This window comes from Uloborus diversus, chromosome 4 (genome assembly GCF_026930045.1).
Source record: "Uloborus diversus isolate 005 chromosome 4, Udiv.v.3.1, whole genome shotgun sequence".
Classification (NCBI taxonomy): domain Eukaryota; kingdom Metazoa; phylum Arthropoda; class Arachnida; order Araneae; family Uloboridae; genus Uloborus; species Uloborus diversus.
The window spans coordinates 82,755,000-82,769,192 of record NC_072734.1 but is presented as its reverse complement, the minus strand read 5'-3'; the positions used below and the strand labels follow the sequence as shown (position 1 = coordinate 82,769,192).

At 32.9% G+C, this 14,193-nt stretch overlaps 1 protein-coding gene across 3 annotated transcripts in view; it reads left to right on the top strand.

Annotated features, from left to right (window-relative positions):
- Positions 1-14,193, top strand: part of LOC129219709 (GRAM domain-containing protein 2B-like) — a 138,235-nt gene that overhangs the window by 113,919 nt on the left and 10,123 nt on the right. For all 3 annotated transcript variants that reach the window (XM_054853994.1, XM_054853995.1, XM_054853996.1), the window contains exons 6-8: positions 7,160-7,213; positions 9,584-9,785; positions 14,149-14,191. In XM_054853994.1, coding sequence (XP_054709969.1) covers positions 7,160-7,213; positions 9,584-9,785; positions 14,149-14,191 — 299 coding nt within the window. The remainder of the gene's footprint in view (positions 1-7,159; positions 7,214-9,583; positions 9,786-14,148; positions 14,192-14,193) is intronic.

Below are 14,193 nucleotides of genomic sequence, written 5' to 3'. Positions count from 1 at the left end.
TTTTTTTTTTTTTCTGAAAGAGCATGCTTAAAAACATAGGATCTGACCATTTTTTAAATAATTTGTTTAAGATTAATACTTAAAAAAAAACTTAAATCGGCACGCTTTTAATGTTTATGCTTCTGTCCGATGACATCACAAATGACGAAATGCTATTCTGTGTTGCCACTCACAGAGCAAAATATTTAATTCGCATCTTTACTCAAGTGAATTGGCAACGATATGGTTGTTAGCAAGCGTAGAGCGCAAATTTAATTCGCTTCTTGATTATCATAACGTGGAATCGCGGTAGAAGGATGCGGCAAAGTGCATCATTTGCGACGTCATCAAGACCTCGCCTTGTTTCAAAAATCGGACATTTTAAAAAAATAATTAAAAAATAACTGTTGGGAAAATGAAAGTATTTTCTGGGTCCATGTTTTTTGCATATTCTATCAATTTCAGTGACAAAAAGTACTACTTTTGACTGAAGAAAACAACCCCATTCAAAAAAAAAATATATATATATATATATATATATATATATATATATATATATATATATATATATCGTTTGCTATGTTAGAAAAAATTAACGTGAGATCTGTCTTTTTTCACTCTATTATTAAAAGGAGTATTTTGTCATTTTGTCTTAGGACTTTGCTCTTTGTCTATATACGAGTATTTACTATTTTTGAATACTTTCACCTAAATCTGTATTAAATTGTCGATTTACATTCAATTATTAAAGGGAAGCATTGAAAGTAATGGAAAATACAATGTACAACTGTTTATTCCGCTGCAAGCGTGCTTCACTGCAGTATGCGTAACTCGGCAGTAGATATATTGCTTTAAAGGGGAATGTAATCTGCTCGTGCATACTGCATATGCGTTAATGTAATAACTCACTTTAAAAATGAAAGTATATTTCTTGAAATACTGTTTGACTTTCCGTAGAACTTTTTTCGCGAGATACTTTTTTGCTTTCAAACGTTAAATTAGAAACTGTATCCCGTAAAAGAAGGCACCTTAAGTGCAAAAACTGCGGACTTGTTGATATAAAAAAAAATCGCTTTAGTTTTTTTTTTTTGACATTCAACTTGATTCTTTGCTCCCTATAATGGATTATTGATTATGTAGCTGTTGTAGTAACTAGTGGCGACGACGGTTAGTTGGTGACGTGATAGCATGTTAAACAAAAAATGCGAGGTTGGGAAATTAATTCTTGCTCTCTTAGCTATTTCGAGTTTTGTATGGTGGCCAAGTTTGACTGGAGAACTTGAATCAAATTCTGTTGAAATATGCTTGGACTATTTTGAAACATATACACATAATATATAAGTAACGTATTACAAGTATGGTCAGTTGGGATTAATGGGAAAAAAATCCTCTTCCAAAATTTTAAAAGTATTTTTTCTGAAAGAGCATGTTTAAAATCATAGTATTTGGCAAAGTTTAATATTTTTTAACAATTATTTTAATCGGTGCGCAGATTCAATTACATTTTCGACGCATCTGCCCATCACATCACAAGTGATGAAATGCCATTAGCGCAGAGCGATATATGAATTTAATTTTCTTCTTTACTCACATGTACTGGCAACGATATGGTTGATAGCAAGCGTAGAGCGCAATTATTTAATTCGCTTCTTAATTATCATAATCTGGAAACGCGGTAGACAGCAAGCGTAAGCATCCAGCACTCCAGTGGAGCAGCGTGCCAAATTTCATCACTGGTGACGTCATAAAGACCATGCCTTATTTGAAAAATCGGACATTTAAAATTAATTAAAAATTAAACGCTTTGAAAATAATTTTTCCTCGTTTCATGTTTTTTTTTTTTCTCACTCTATCAATTTTAGTGACTAAAAGTGGTACTTTTGACTGAGGAAAACTACCCTATTGTGTAGATTTAGCATTGTTTAAAGATGACATTATGAAAAAAGTTGTTTTCTAAAATTAAGTGATCCTCTCTAGTTTTCCTCTCTAGCTGGTCTACAAATGCAATGTAACCGGTTTCAACTAGTTTTATTTGTCAATTGAAGGATTATTTAAAGCATTTCAGTTATGATCACTTTATCTGCTATTTTTGATGTAAATGTAGGTGTTTCCATTTACCTCACAAATACTGTATTCTGAGACAAATAGAAGTAACTAATTATGTCATTCATCCTATTTTTTAAAAGTTCAATTTCGATAGGAATTACTTTTTGTGTGCATTTTACATAAATTTAGCGCATTTTTTTTTCACGGTTTTTTACTTCCAAAAAAGGAAGTATTGTATTCGCGAAAAAATTTTCACTCAAAAATCGACCTTTATTTCCATTTTACTCACACCCGAATGAATATTGAGTTTTTTTTCGACTCGACCACACTTGGATCAGTGCCTAAGAACGTATAGACATTCGAAATATCCATAATGACGATTCCCGAGTTATTTAAAACGAATTTTCTCGTGAAGTCTGTATGTACGTATGTATGTCGCATAACTCAAGAACGGTATGTCCAAGAAAGTTGCACCTCCCCTTTCGGTTGCATTCGGGTGTTTTTAAAAGGATCTTTTGCCCCTTTTTTTTGGGGGGGGGGGAAATCATTGTTAATTTCGATGTAAACTCAAGTGGTATTATAATTTGGCGGACACTTGGCGATATATCGCCAGTCTTTTATCCGCCAAGTTTTGTCACCAACTTGGCGACAAATTTGGCGATTTTTTTAAAAAATGTGTTTCGATTTGGCCCCTATTGGTGATATTTAGAGAGTAAACTATTGAATCACATTAAAATTGCCAGTAACGGGGAAATGACATTAAATTGGAGTAAAAGGAAGTCATGTGATGCACACATCAGTTCGTTTCTTTTTAAATTATTTCAAATTACCTTTGGAGAACCCAGCTGATCGCAAGCAAAGGATGGGTAGTTTATTGAGGATTGTTGGTATAAAATTTCTTAAGCTTCTAAACTGATTGTATATTCTATTGCGATAATTTACTAACATCAACCTCATGGAGAAATAAATCACTGCTTCCATTTACCCCCTAGTCTTTGGGGTAAGGAGGAAAAACTCTACTTTGGGTTAGGAATTGGCTGACTGGAAGGAAACAAAGAATAGTTGTGAGGGGGAATCCTTCTAAATAGAGAGATGTTTTACGCGGGGTTCCTCAGTTTTGTGGCTTCTTTTGTTTATTACTTTTATGAATGACATTCATGAAAATATTTCTGGAAACATTAATGGGTTTGCTTGTGATGCAAAAGTTATGGGGATTGTGGAAAATGAGGAACAAGTAAAACAGCTTCAAGGGGATTTAGATCATAAGTGGGCAGATAGGTGGAGTATGGCAGTTAATGTAGGGAAATGCCAAGTGCTACACTTAGATCATGGAAATAAGCGTAGGAGTTATCATTTACAGGGTTCGGTCATTAATCAAGTAGAAAATATTATTGATCTGAGTATCTTAATAAATCAGCATTTTAAGTTTAGTCAACAGTGCAGCACTGCAAGAAACAAAGCCAACAGAATTCTTGAGTTTATCAATAGATCTATGTATTTCAAACCAATCTAAAAAAGTTCTTCTGGCTTTACATAGGAGTTTAGTAAGACCTCATTTGGAGTATGCTATTCAGTTTTGGTTTCCTTATCTCAGGAAAGATATTTCTGTATTGGAAAGGTTTCATCAAAGAAGGGGTAACTAGACTGGTAAGGGGACTTTCAAATTTAGATTATACCATACTTAATAGGCTTAATATAAATAACATGGAGCAAAGGAGAGTTAGAGAGGACGTGATTCAGTTGTTTAAATTTATCAAAATGTAAACGGGTAACAACAAACGGGTTAAAACAAACGATGTAAACGGGGTAAATTTTTACACGGAAAGCAGGACGAGGGGTCATTGTTTTAAGTTATTCAAATCTCAGGCTAACCTAAAAATTAGGGAAAATTTCTTCTTTAGTAGGGTTGTGGGCACTTGGAATAGCTTACCGGAAGAGGTGGTAATGAGCAAGGGAGCTTTAATAGGGCCATTGATCTTCATTGGGGACTGACTATGAGCAGCCTAGCTGAGCCCAGGGCCTGTGGCTGGTCGTCACATTTGTATTTGTAATTACTCCTCATGATTCTCGCTTTATCCTCCCCTATAACAAGCATCAAAGTTTCTCCTAAGAGTTCAGACTCACCCAGTAAACATACCGAAATAGCATTCACGGCTTCACTTTAAGTAGAAAAATGCTATTGCATGCATTAATTAGCATCACATGCTTTCAGTTTTTCTTTTTAGAGAGACGAGGTTGTTTGTTTCAATGAGAGGTATAATTTCACCGCCACCATTAGATATAATAAACAAGTTCAATTTTATTTTTCCGATAAAGCCCCCCCCCCCTCCCATTTGGAGCATTTTTGATCGGTAGAGCTCGGCGCTTTTTTGACTTAGCGCCGCACGACCTTGCACATAGCGACGGCGTGACACTGATCATGACCCCCCCCCCCCTCTCCCTTTGTCCCCGCCCACAAATCTAAAAATTCGGCAAATTTTTTTAAAAAAAGTTGCTTAAACCTTTTCAGGTAGAAATAAACGATGTTTGGACACATGCAGTTTGTTTAAAACAATTATGTGTTGTTACTAAGCACAGCAATAACATGAGTTAATATGAGTTTGAATTTACCACAAGAAACTAAAATTAAAAATTCCAAAAAAAAAAAAAAAAAAAAAACGACTCAGTCGCAAATGTAGAATCAAGAGGAAAGTATCAAAATCCTTCCAAAAGCCTGATACTATTAAAAATCAATTACAAGTATTTTATTTGTTAACAAATATAAATTGGCAGCAGATAAACATTTTAAATCTTTGCGTTTTCTTTCCTTGTCCTTGTCGGCTAACAATGAATTCGGTTACCGATCGTGTGAATAAAGGCTTATCCGTATTTAAAATCTGCTTAAAAAGTTATAATTCGAATTCTATACAACATGGAAGTTCCAAACATATTCTATCAGACGTAGAAAAAAAAATTCTTTATTTTGGTACTAAATTTTTAATTTTTTTAAATATGTTTTTCACTGCAAAAATCGCGAAAATCTTTTTAGAGGTTCTTAATTAATACATTCATTAATTAATGTCATCTGAAGACACAACCCAGCTAAGAACACTCTCGATCAACTCTCCTTTCGAACATTTTTTTTCCCTTCAAAATCGGTGTATCTGTTTAGGTGCTAGAATGACACATACACGTCAAACTTATAACCCCCCTTCCTTTGTGTGTCGGGTGTTGGTAAAATTTGAGACAAGAAAGGAAAAAAATAGAAGAAAAACATTGTTGATATAAAGATGCCGTGCATAAATCTTCCTTCCGCAGCAAGCATGTTTCACTGCAGTATGCATAACTCGGCCGTAAAGATTGTTTTACAAGCTGTCGGTGGCGATAGAAAAATTTGCTGACAGTTTTTCATCGTCACTCACATGCTGCAATTAAGTTCCAGTTCCAGTCAAAAATTATGGATTAATAAAGATTTATTAATCCATTAATTTTTTAAAAATCTTTATCTTTAGTAATAATAAAGCTGAAAGTCTCTGTCTAGAGGATGTCTGGATTTCTGTGACGCGCATAGCGCCTAGTCCATTCGGCCGATTTTCATGAAATTTGGCACAAAGTTAGTTTGTGGCATAGGGTGTGCACCTCGAAACGATTTTTCGAAAATTTGATTTTGTTCTTTTTCTATTTGAATTTTAAGAACATTTTCCGGAGCAAAATTATCATAAGATGAACGAGTAAATTACGAAATTATCGTGACGTGGAATGGGAGAGCAAATGAACATAGCCAATTGGCGAGAAATTCATCATCCGTTATTTGTTAATATACAGGCGAACCAAATGACCTTTTAATTTTCTATTGCGGGCAAAGCCGTGCAGGTACCGCTAGTGTTCTAATATTCTTCAAATTAAGCTTAATTAAGATTATAAATTTTATGGATTAACGCTCCTTTTGTCTCTTATACGATTTCACTTCTGTGTACTTATTCTACTATCTGGTTGCAAAATTTGCCAATCGATTATTTCCTTTTTGCGTACAAAAGAATTCAAATAGATAATTTTCTTTTTGAAAAATTAAAAATTTTAAGAATAAAAATAATACCTTTGCTAAAATGATTTTATTATCAATGTTGGCGAATATTACCGTAATTAGCTATCATTCGTTTTGACCAGGTTGCGGAATTTTGATTTGCTTCGTTTAGTCAATGAAAAACATTACAGAAAAGCTGTATTATTAACATAAAATTATTTTTCATTTGTTTTCTGTATCTAATTTGTTGAGTTTATTGAACTAGTAAACCTATTTAAATAGGGTTGTTGTTTTTATTTTAATTTTTAACTTTTCATTCGGACTCTATATGGAGTAATGTAACCCCTAACTACCGACCTTTTTTCGGCAGAAGATATAGTGACACAAACAGAAACATTTGTTTGACGAATGGTTTTGAATAAATAGGCGGAACGTTGTCCACCTTGCAAAGAAGGCATTAAGCGGTCTTTGAGTGCTTAGGAAAAAATTAACTCTTTGTATACCAAAAAAAAAAAGCGTGCATTTTGCTCTAACTTTTATCTCCCCAACCCCTTTTCAAAAAGATTCATTTGGGGGGGAAAAAAAGAGAAATACATGTGCATTTCAAAGTTTGAGATGTATTTTACATAAAATTAAACGAAGGAAATTTTCTTGTATATGCAATCATTTTAATCAGCATCATGGTACATGCTTGATATTAGTTTCATTATATTCTCACTAATAAAACATTCAACTCAAGAATAAGATATAAATATCCTGTTAGTATGTCAAACCTAAAATATAAATAGGCACCTTTTAGTATTTAGTAACATATTTTCGTAACGCAAGTTTCTTCTTTCATTCAAACCCTTTCATAACCTTTGGAATATTACTTACCATACGAGAAATGACCCGTGAAAGGGTTAATGGAACTAACTTTGAATACTTTCGAACAAAACCATGATTTCCTAGAAGTGGGAAAGTTATTCATCTTTTATCACCAGTCTGATACAATTTTGTGTTGATAATTCTGATAAATGAGGTAACATTTAATCTTGCGCTATAAATAAAAGCATATTTCCACTCATACTTATCTGCATGATGTTTGGTGATATAGCAGTGAATAGTCCTCATCGAGCATTGTTTTCACAGGGATTGGGCCTACCGGACGACAGCGACAGTGAAGTTTCGCCTGCAATAATGCTGGTATGTACAGATTTTATTGCTTCTTACATAGCTCACACTGCACCCCGGCAAGGAAATAACTCGGTTCAAAAAAGAAAAAGGCATTAGAGAAAATCAAGGATTTACGCAATTGTCGTTTTAAGCGATTTCATCTCGAATATTAACAATACCAGCTAAATAATTATGACATGGTGTTTACTGGTTTGTTGTTTATATTAATGGCATACTTAAAAATCAAGGTTTTTTTCTAAATTATGAAATTTTAATGATATGTCACTATTGATTATATTGTTCTTACACCACCATGCACCAGGTGTGTGAGCTAACTTTTTGCGAGTTTTGTGCTAAATTTAGAAAAGAAGAACTAAATTTAGATATTGAATCAATAGTTAGTACGTTTTTTCAAAACTTTGAGTTGTGTCATTTTCTTTGCAAGGTCAAACATGTCTTGTTGACTTTGGTACACAAATCTTGAATTAATATGTCTGTTTAATATTAACTGAATGAAAATTGTTACACTTGAAATTTTTAGAACTAAAAGCAATTGCAGTCTTACAATAGCTAGGGACTGCCTTATAAATCATTTCAAAACAATTTTATGCAAATTGGGTTGTTTCCGAAATTTTAAAAGGTTTTTTCCGAAAGAGCATGCTTAAAAATATTGGTTTTAACCATTTTTTAAATACTTTGACAATAGTATTTTTTAAAAATGTTTAATCAGTCACTTTCATTTTTTACGCTTCTGCTTATGGCATCACAAGAGATGAAATGCCATTCACTGACGCCATCAGTGCAGAGCACAACATTTTGGCATTGGATAAAGCCAAAATGTTGCTATAATAAAAATATTAACGATAATGAAAACATTATAGCTCAGTAATATTAATGAATTTCATGTTTGCTTCAGAATAGAATTCATTCAAAATTTTCATCATCATTTCTATTAATTTTATTGTTAATATTACTGTTTGATGGCAACCTTTTTTTTTTAACAATGCGTAAAGATTCAGTGCGCCAATGGAATAGCACACCAAAGTACATCACTTCTGACGTCATAAAGATCACATCTTATTTCAAAAATCAAACACAAGGAAAAAAAAACTAGAAAGTGACTATTGGGGGAAAATAAGACTTTTCTGGCTCTTTCTCTTTTTTCTTTTTTTTTTTTGCTTATTCAATTAACTTCAATAACTAAAAGTAGTAGTTTTGACTGAAGGAAACAACCAAATTCGAAAAAGAGTTCTGAAATGTGGTCATTCCCTGGATATAATGTGGTGTACGTACCTGTTCAATACATACTGCTTATTCAAACAAAGAATATCTGTTATCGCTTTCTTTGGTGTTCGTTATGTAAACAAGACCATCTCATTTTCAGCAGTTGTAGATTCAGCAACATTGACATTGGTATTTACATCACCGATCTCAACATCAATAGTACAGCACGGCTTTTTTTAAACTAAGTGTATACAGGTTGCTGATTAAATTAAATTACTTTGCTATGAAGTATTTCGCACATCAGGTGATAGAACAATCGACAAGCTATTATTTTATCTCGCCGCAATTTATTTTTTGCCAGTGATCAATTACTTTTCCGAACTTATTGTCCATTTCTCCTAAATTACTTACTATTAGTTCTAAAAGTACTACTATTTAGGTACTTTAAATTTGAGTTATGGTTGCAACTTCATTTCAGGGATTATACTCATATATATACATTTCAAAAAAAAAAAAAAAAAATCTCCCTGAGTTTTCCAGGTGTGCTCTCAATATTACATAAAATCCTGCCGAGTGTATTTGGCTATAAAACCCCGAATTTAGCGAAGTTTGTTCTTAAAAAATGTAAGTAATGTTTGAAAGGTATATGCTGCCGAGCAAACAAGTCGATAAATGCAGGTTTGCAATACAAAGCATTCAACTCCCAGATTCTTGTCTGAAAAGCACAGAAACCAGAGCACTAATAAGAAAATTAGTCTTCTTCCACAAAATAAAAACACAAACGAATAAAATCCCGTTACAATTATTTCAAAGGACCTCAGGTTTTGTTGGTTGTAACGGGAATTACGTTGTAACATAATTCAAGCAATGTAATTGCAATTAAAACGAGATTGAATATTAATTTTGTTTAGGGTAGTTTCGCTGTATTGGTATTCGCTGCACTGATAATTTACTGCAGTGAAGACATCGACGCATTTTGATTTCGAAAACATACGAGAAAACGTTGTTTTCCTTTTCATCGGCGTGCTTTTTCCTAGTAAAAATTAATTTTTCTCTAAAATTGAGGAAGTTTTAAAACTCCCTGAGGCGTGTGAACCCAGATTAGTCTATTATTATTATGCATGCCTTAATAATTCATTGAACTTTATAAAACTTAAACTATCTTCTTCACACAAGTTGGCGGACGAAGATTCCTCAGTGAGCAGCGGCCTCTCCAGCCACCTGTTGACCGATGAGATGCCGGCATCCGCATCGGACCCTGCTGCCACGCCGGAAGTGGAGGCCCTCGGACGGATGGGGGAGATGCCGCCCACTTTCATAAAATCTCCAGCTCCGTCAAAGCCCTTACCATCGCGATGCAAGCTAGATTATTTCAAAGGTAAGTTTTTTTATGCACAGTGTGATTTAACCCCCCCCCCCCCGAATAGCTTTTGTTATGATTTCGTTCTGATTTCTTACCCTTTCGCCTTACTTTTGTAAATTTCAAGAAAATCTGATCTTCAAAAATTTTGCAAATTTGCAACAAAATCCGACCCGAATAGCACTTTCCAGCTACCATTCCCGCAGTTATCATTCCACGAACGAAGAACAATTTTTTTTTTGTAAGAAAGTAATTGAACTTCCATCGTAATGTTCTACTTCCAATTCAAAAAAAAAGTTCCGTAAAAATGAGTTTTCAAAATTGACGTTTTAATTTTTTTTTAAATTTTTAGTAAGTACAGTAAAACCTGTAAAGTTGACCACCTTTCTAAGTTACCACCTGTCTAAGTTGACCATTATTTTCAGGCACTGAATTAGATCTATATCATTTAATTCAACCTCTATAAGCTGACCACTAAAAGTAGTGCACCGAGAGTGGTCAACTTGCACAGGTTTCAATACTGAAGTTAAGGACTTTTCCGAATTTATTTTCACTACATAAAACAAAAAAGCTTCAAAGATCGAGAAGTCTTCCTGCTTTAGTTATAGATCACTAGATTCTGACAAAAGGGAATTGACTAAAAGGTTAACTTTGTTTTCTTCTGATTCTTATTCAAATTTGTTCTAAAGATTAGATTCCTTGTAATTGTTCAGATGCGAGGTTGGATCTGTTAATTTAAGCTAAAATACAAAGTTTGAGGAAAGTTTTTTTTTTTTTTTTTTGTTTCCCTACTTCACATTCAGAACATCCCAAGTTTTGCGGTTATATCTAAATTACTATCGCCCCGGACTCAGTACAATCTATCAAATGCAATATTTCAAATATTTACTAATAAATAACATTGGTTTGCAATGAAATTGCTGTCTCCGCAGTTTAAATGGCTTTCGGGTACTTTTTGACCTGTTGAAATCAAATTTAGAGCCAGAAAGTTCCTATAACGTACTTTTTTGTAAAAATACCTGTTTTATTTTACTTGAAACCTTTTTCGTATGCCCAAAGAGTAGTTATGTAACTAATACTTTATCATCTGAAGTTTTATGATATCAGGATTTGAAATCAAAATGTATTTAGAATACTTTCAATTTTTTGGGTTAGTAAACACCCGGGTTCGCCGATATATATCAGTCGATATATCATGATATATATGTATCCGATATTTATTTTGAAAATATCATGATATTTTGATATTTTTTCTCAACTACGGTATTTTCAATACAAAAATTATATTAATCATGGTAATATTGTTCATTTATTATTAAACATAACAAAAAGTTATGCATTATATTTTTATGGTGTATTAATACATCATTAATACAGCAAAGTAATAATATATTCCTCTTATTTTATATTCATAAAATAATTAGTAATGTAACAATTTTAATTCATATTAAAAGCCTCTCATTAAATATTACATGTTGGTCAAAAAAAAAAGAAGAAAGAAAATGTCTTATGATTGCGCACTGACTAAAGCATATTTTTTATTTCTGAATCATATACCTGTGTAAAAGCGGCTAATTGAAGAAAAATGAGTACAACAGCTAATACTAATTGAACTACATTAACATTGATAAAAACTTTAAATGAAATATTAGATATAAATAATGAAAGAAGCGTTAATTTTAAGTCTACATATTGTAATAACAACGTTTAAGAAAATAAAGAGTGATTTGAGGATTCATTTACTATTTTGAAGACTTGAGTTTGTGCTGATTGAAAATATCAGATAGATATCAAAATATCCAATACTAGCAAAAATACCCGGCGTTGCCGGGGTCTGAAATAATTATGAGAAACAATCGCTACTTTTTTTCGTTCTCTGCTGTAATTGAAATAACTTAAAACACACCGCTTTGACGTGATCAAAAACGGAGCTTCTTCCTAACCCATAAAAGTAAAATGGCAATAAGTATGAAGAACAAAATAGTACTCTTTTAGAAACGAAAAAACAATACTTAAGCATTTACAAATTTGAGGAATTTCCAAAATATGAAATTAAACTTCACTTGTTTAAAAAGTTTTATCCTTTTTTTTCGAACATACTCTAAAACCTTCTCTATATTGCTATTGAAGTACAAACTTTTAAAAAACGTAGCCGCCCGTAATCCCTTACTGTGATTTAAAATGTTTTTAAATTTGCATTAATCGTATATGAGGCTCCCCCTCCCTACTTTGAAAAACTGTGTGTTACTAATTTTCATCGAAAAGATAGTGTCGCCAAATACTGAGATACTTCTGGTGATTATAAAATGTTGCCACCCGATGTGTTTCCAATAAATAGTAAAAATTTGGCAATTGTTTGAAATTGTGCGCAAAGACAAATTAATAGAAGTTTTTGTGCTGTTTATGAATTTGCTTGATTTAGTTGGCGAATTATTTTACGTGTTAACAAATTTAAAGAAAGAAATATTATAGAAATGGCGATATTTGGTTACATGGTGAAAACCGAGAAACAGTATTGCGTACTCTTTAGCTTCGCAAACAGCGACAGTTGAAAAAATTGCCAAACGCCTTAGGTATTGAAATGATTCCACAAAAAAAGTTTGGCTAGATTCCTGCTGATCGATTTAAATACCCAGTCAACACAAATAAATAAAAGAAACCGCATCAATTGCCTCAAAGTTGCATCAAAATAGAAAATAAACAGCCAAATCCATGTATTATTTGCCAATCTTGTGCAAAAACCTTACTTCAAGATTTGACTTGAGAAAAGCCTTGAACAGTCACGAAAAGCAAAGATAGCCAACAATACAACAATTGTCGTTATCGACAGGGAGTTGAGATGATACACTAAATACTGTATTGAGTTGAGGAAAGCCTTCGAACATGGAACTAAAAAGCTCATAACTCGTTTTTTATTCTACTTAGAAATTTCGAACAGGTGCCATCTTCAGCAGAAAAATCAGAGCTTTCCATAGACATATAAAGTAAATATGTGCAAGTATTTTTTCATTCCCATATTAGAGAATTTATACGAAAATTGTGTTTTATTGCCCCCCCTAAGGGGGTTTTGCCCCTCATAACGGGACGAAAACTACCCTATATGTTATTCTGATGCATAAGCTATATTATTGTAAAGTTTCATCAAAATCCGTTCAGTAGTTTTTGCGTGAAAGAGTAACAAACATCCATACATACAAACTTTCGCATATATAATAGTGGTAAGATACATCAAAATATCGGATATTTTCGAAAATATCGGATTTCGAAAATATCATCATATTTTCGAAACCTGGTAAACACCGAGGGCACCAGATGATTTTTATCTAATACTGTCCAATAGTGAAGTAAACAAGCCAGAATGGGGCAAAATCACTCAAATGACATATACTAACAACCATCCATACACACTAAATTCAACAAATTGTGTAGCCGAAGAAGTCTTTTGAAATATTTCTTGAAAAAGAAGATTATGAAAATTTTATACTGAAATTGGACTAATTATGGAAGTGTAAAGTTCGGATTCGCACATGACATAAAAAATCATATTTTTTTACTTTAAGCAATCAGCAAAAGGTTTTGATTCAGTGGATAGGCGCAATTCGAGTACTCCGTGCTGGAAATACATGTACAGGCGAGGGCGTCGAATAAATTTGCTGCATGAAGATTCCTAGGAATACTAGTTTCCCTGCGATGATAAGCACATTGCAGTGCAGCCAACATACAGTTCCCTGTTCTTTTGGGTAGTGGAAAAATAAGTTGAGCGAAGTGTTAAGTGATTTTATCTCCTTTATTTACAACTCAATAATTATGTTTTAAATAAATTTTATTTGCCAAATTAAAGGATTAAATTTGAATCACAGTTAATAGATTTTTATCTTTACTAATAATAAAGCTGAAAGTCTCTCTATCTGGATCTCTGCGACGCGCCTAGACCGTTCGGCCGATTTTCATGAAATTTAGCACAAAATTAGTTTATAGCATGGGGGTGTGTACCTCAAAGCGATTTTTCAAAAATTCGATTTGGTTCCTTTTCTATTCCAATTTTAAGAACATTTTACCGAGTAAATTACCAAATTATCATAACGTGGAACCGTAACACGGGCGAGCAAATGAACATAGCAAATTGGCGAGAAATTCATCATCCATTAAAAGTAAATATACAGGCGAACCAAATGACGTTTTAATTTTCTACTACAGGCAAAGCTGTGCGGGTATCACTACTTGCATAATGAATGAATCCATTAGTTTACTAGAAATCTGTTTCGATCAGTTTGATATTCGAAATATTTTCAACAATTCATGATTGTAGGATTAAAAATCTTGCTTAGTGAATTTTGTATAATGTATTTATGTTTCTGAAATTATTACTTTTTCTTTGTAGGTTATGTTTATAAAGTTGAGGATATGGTTAAAGAGCTCTCTCAGT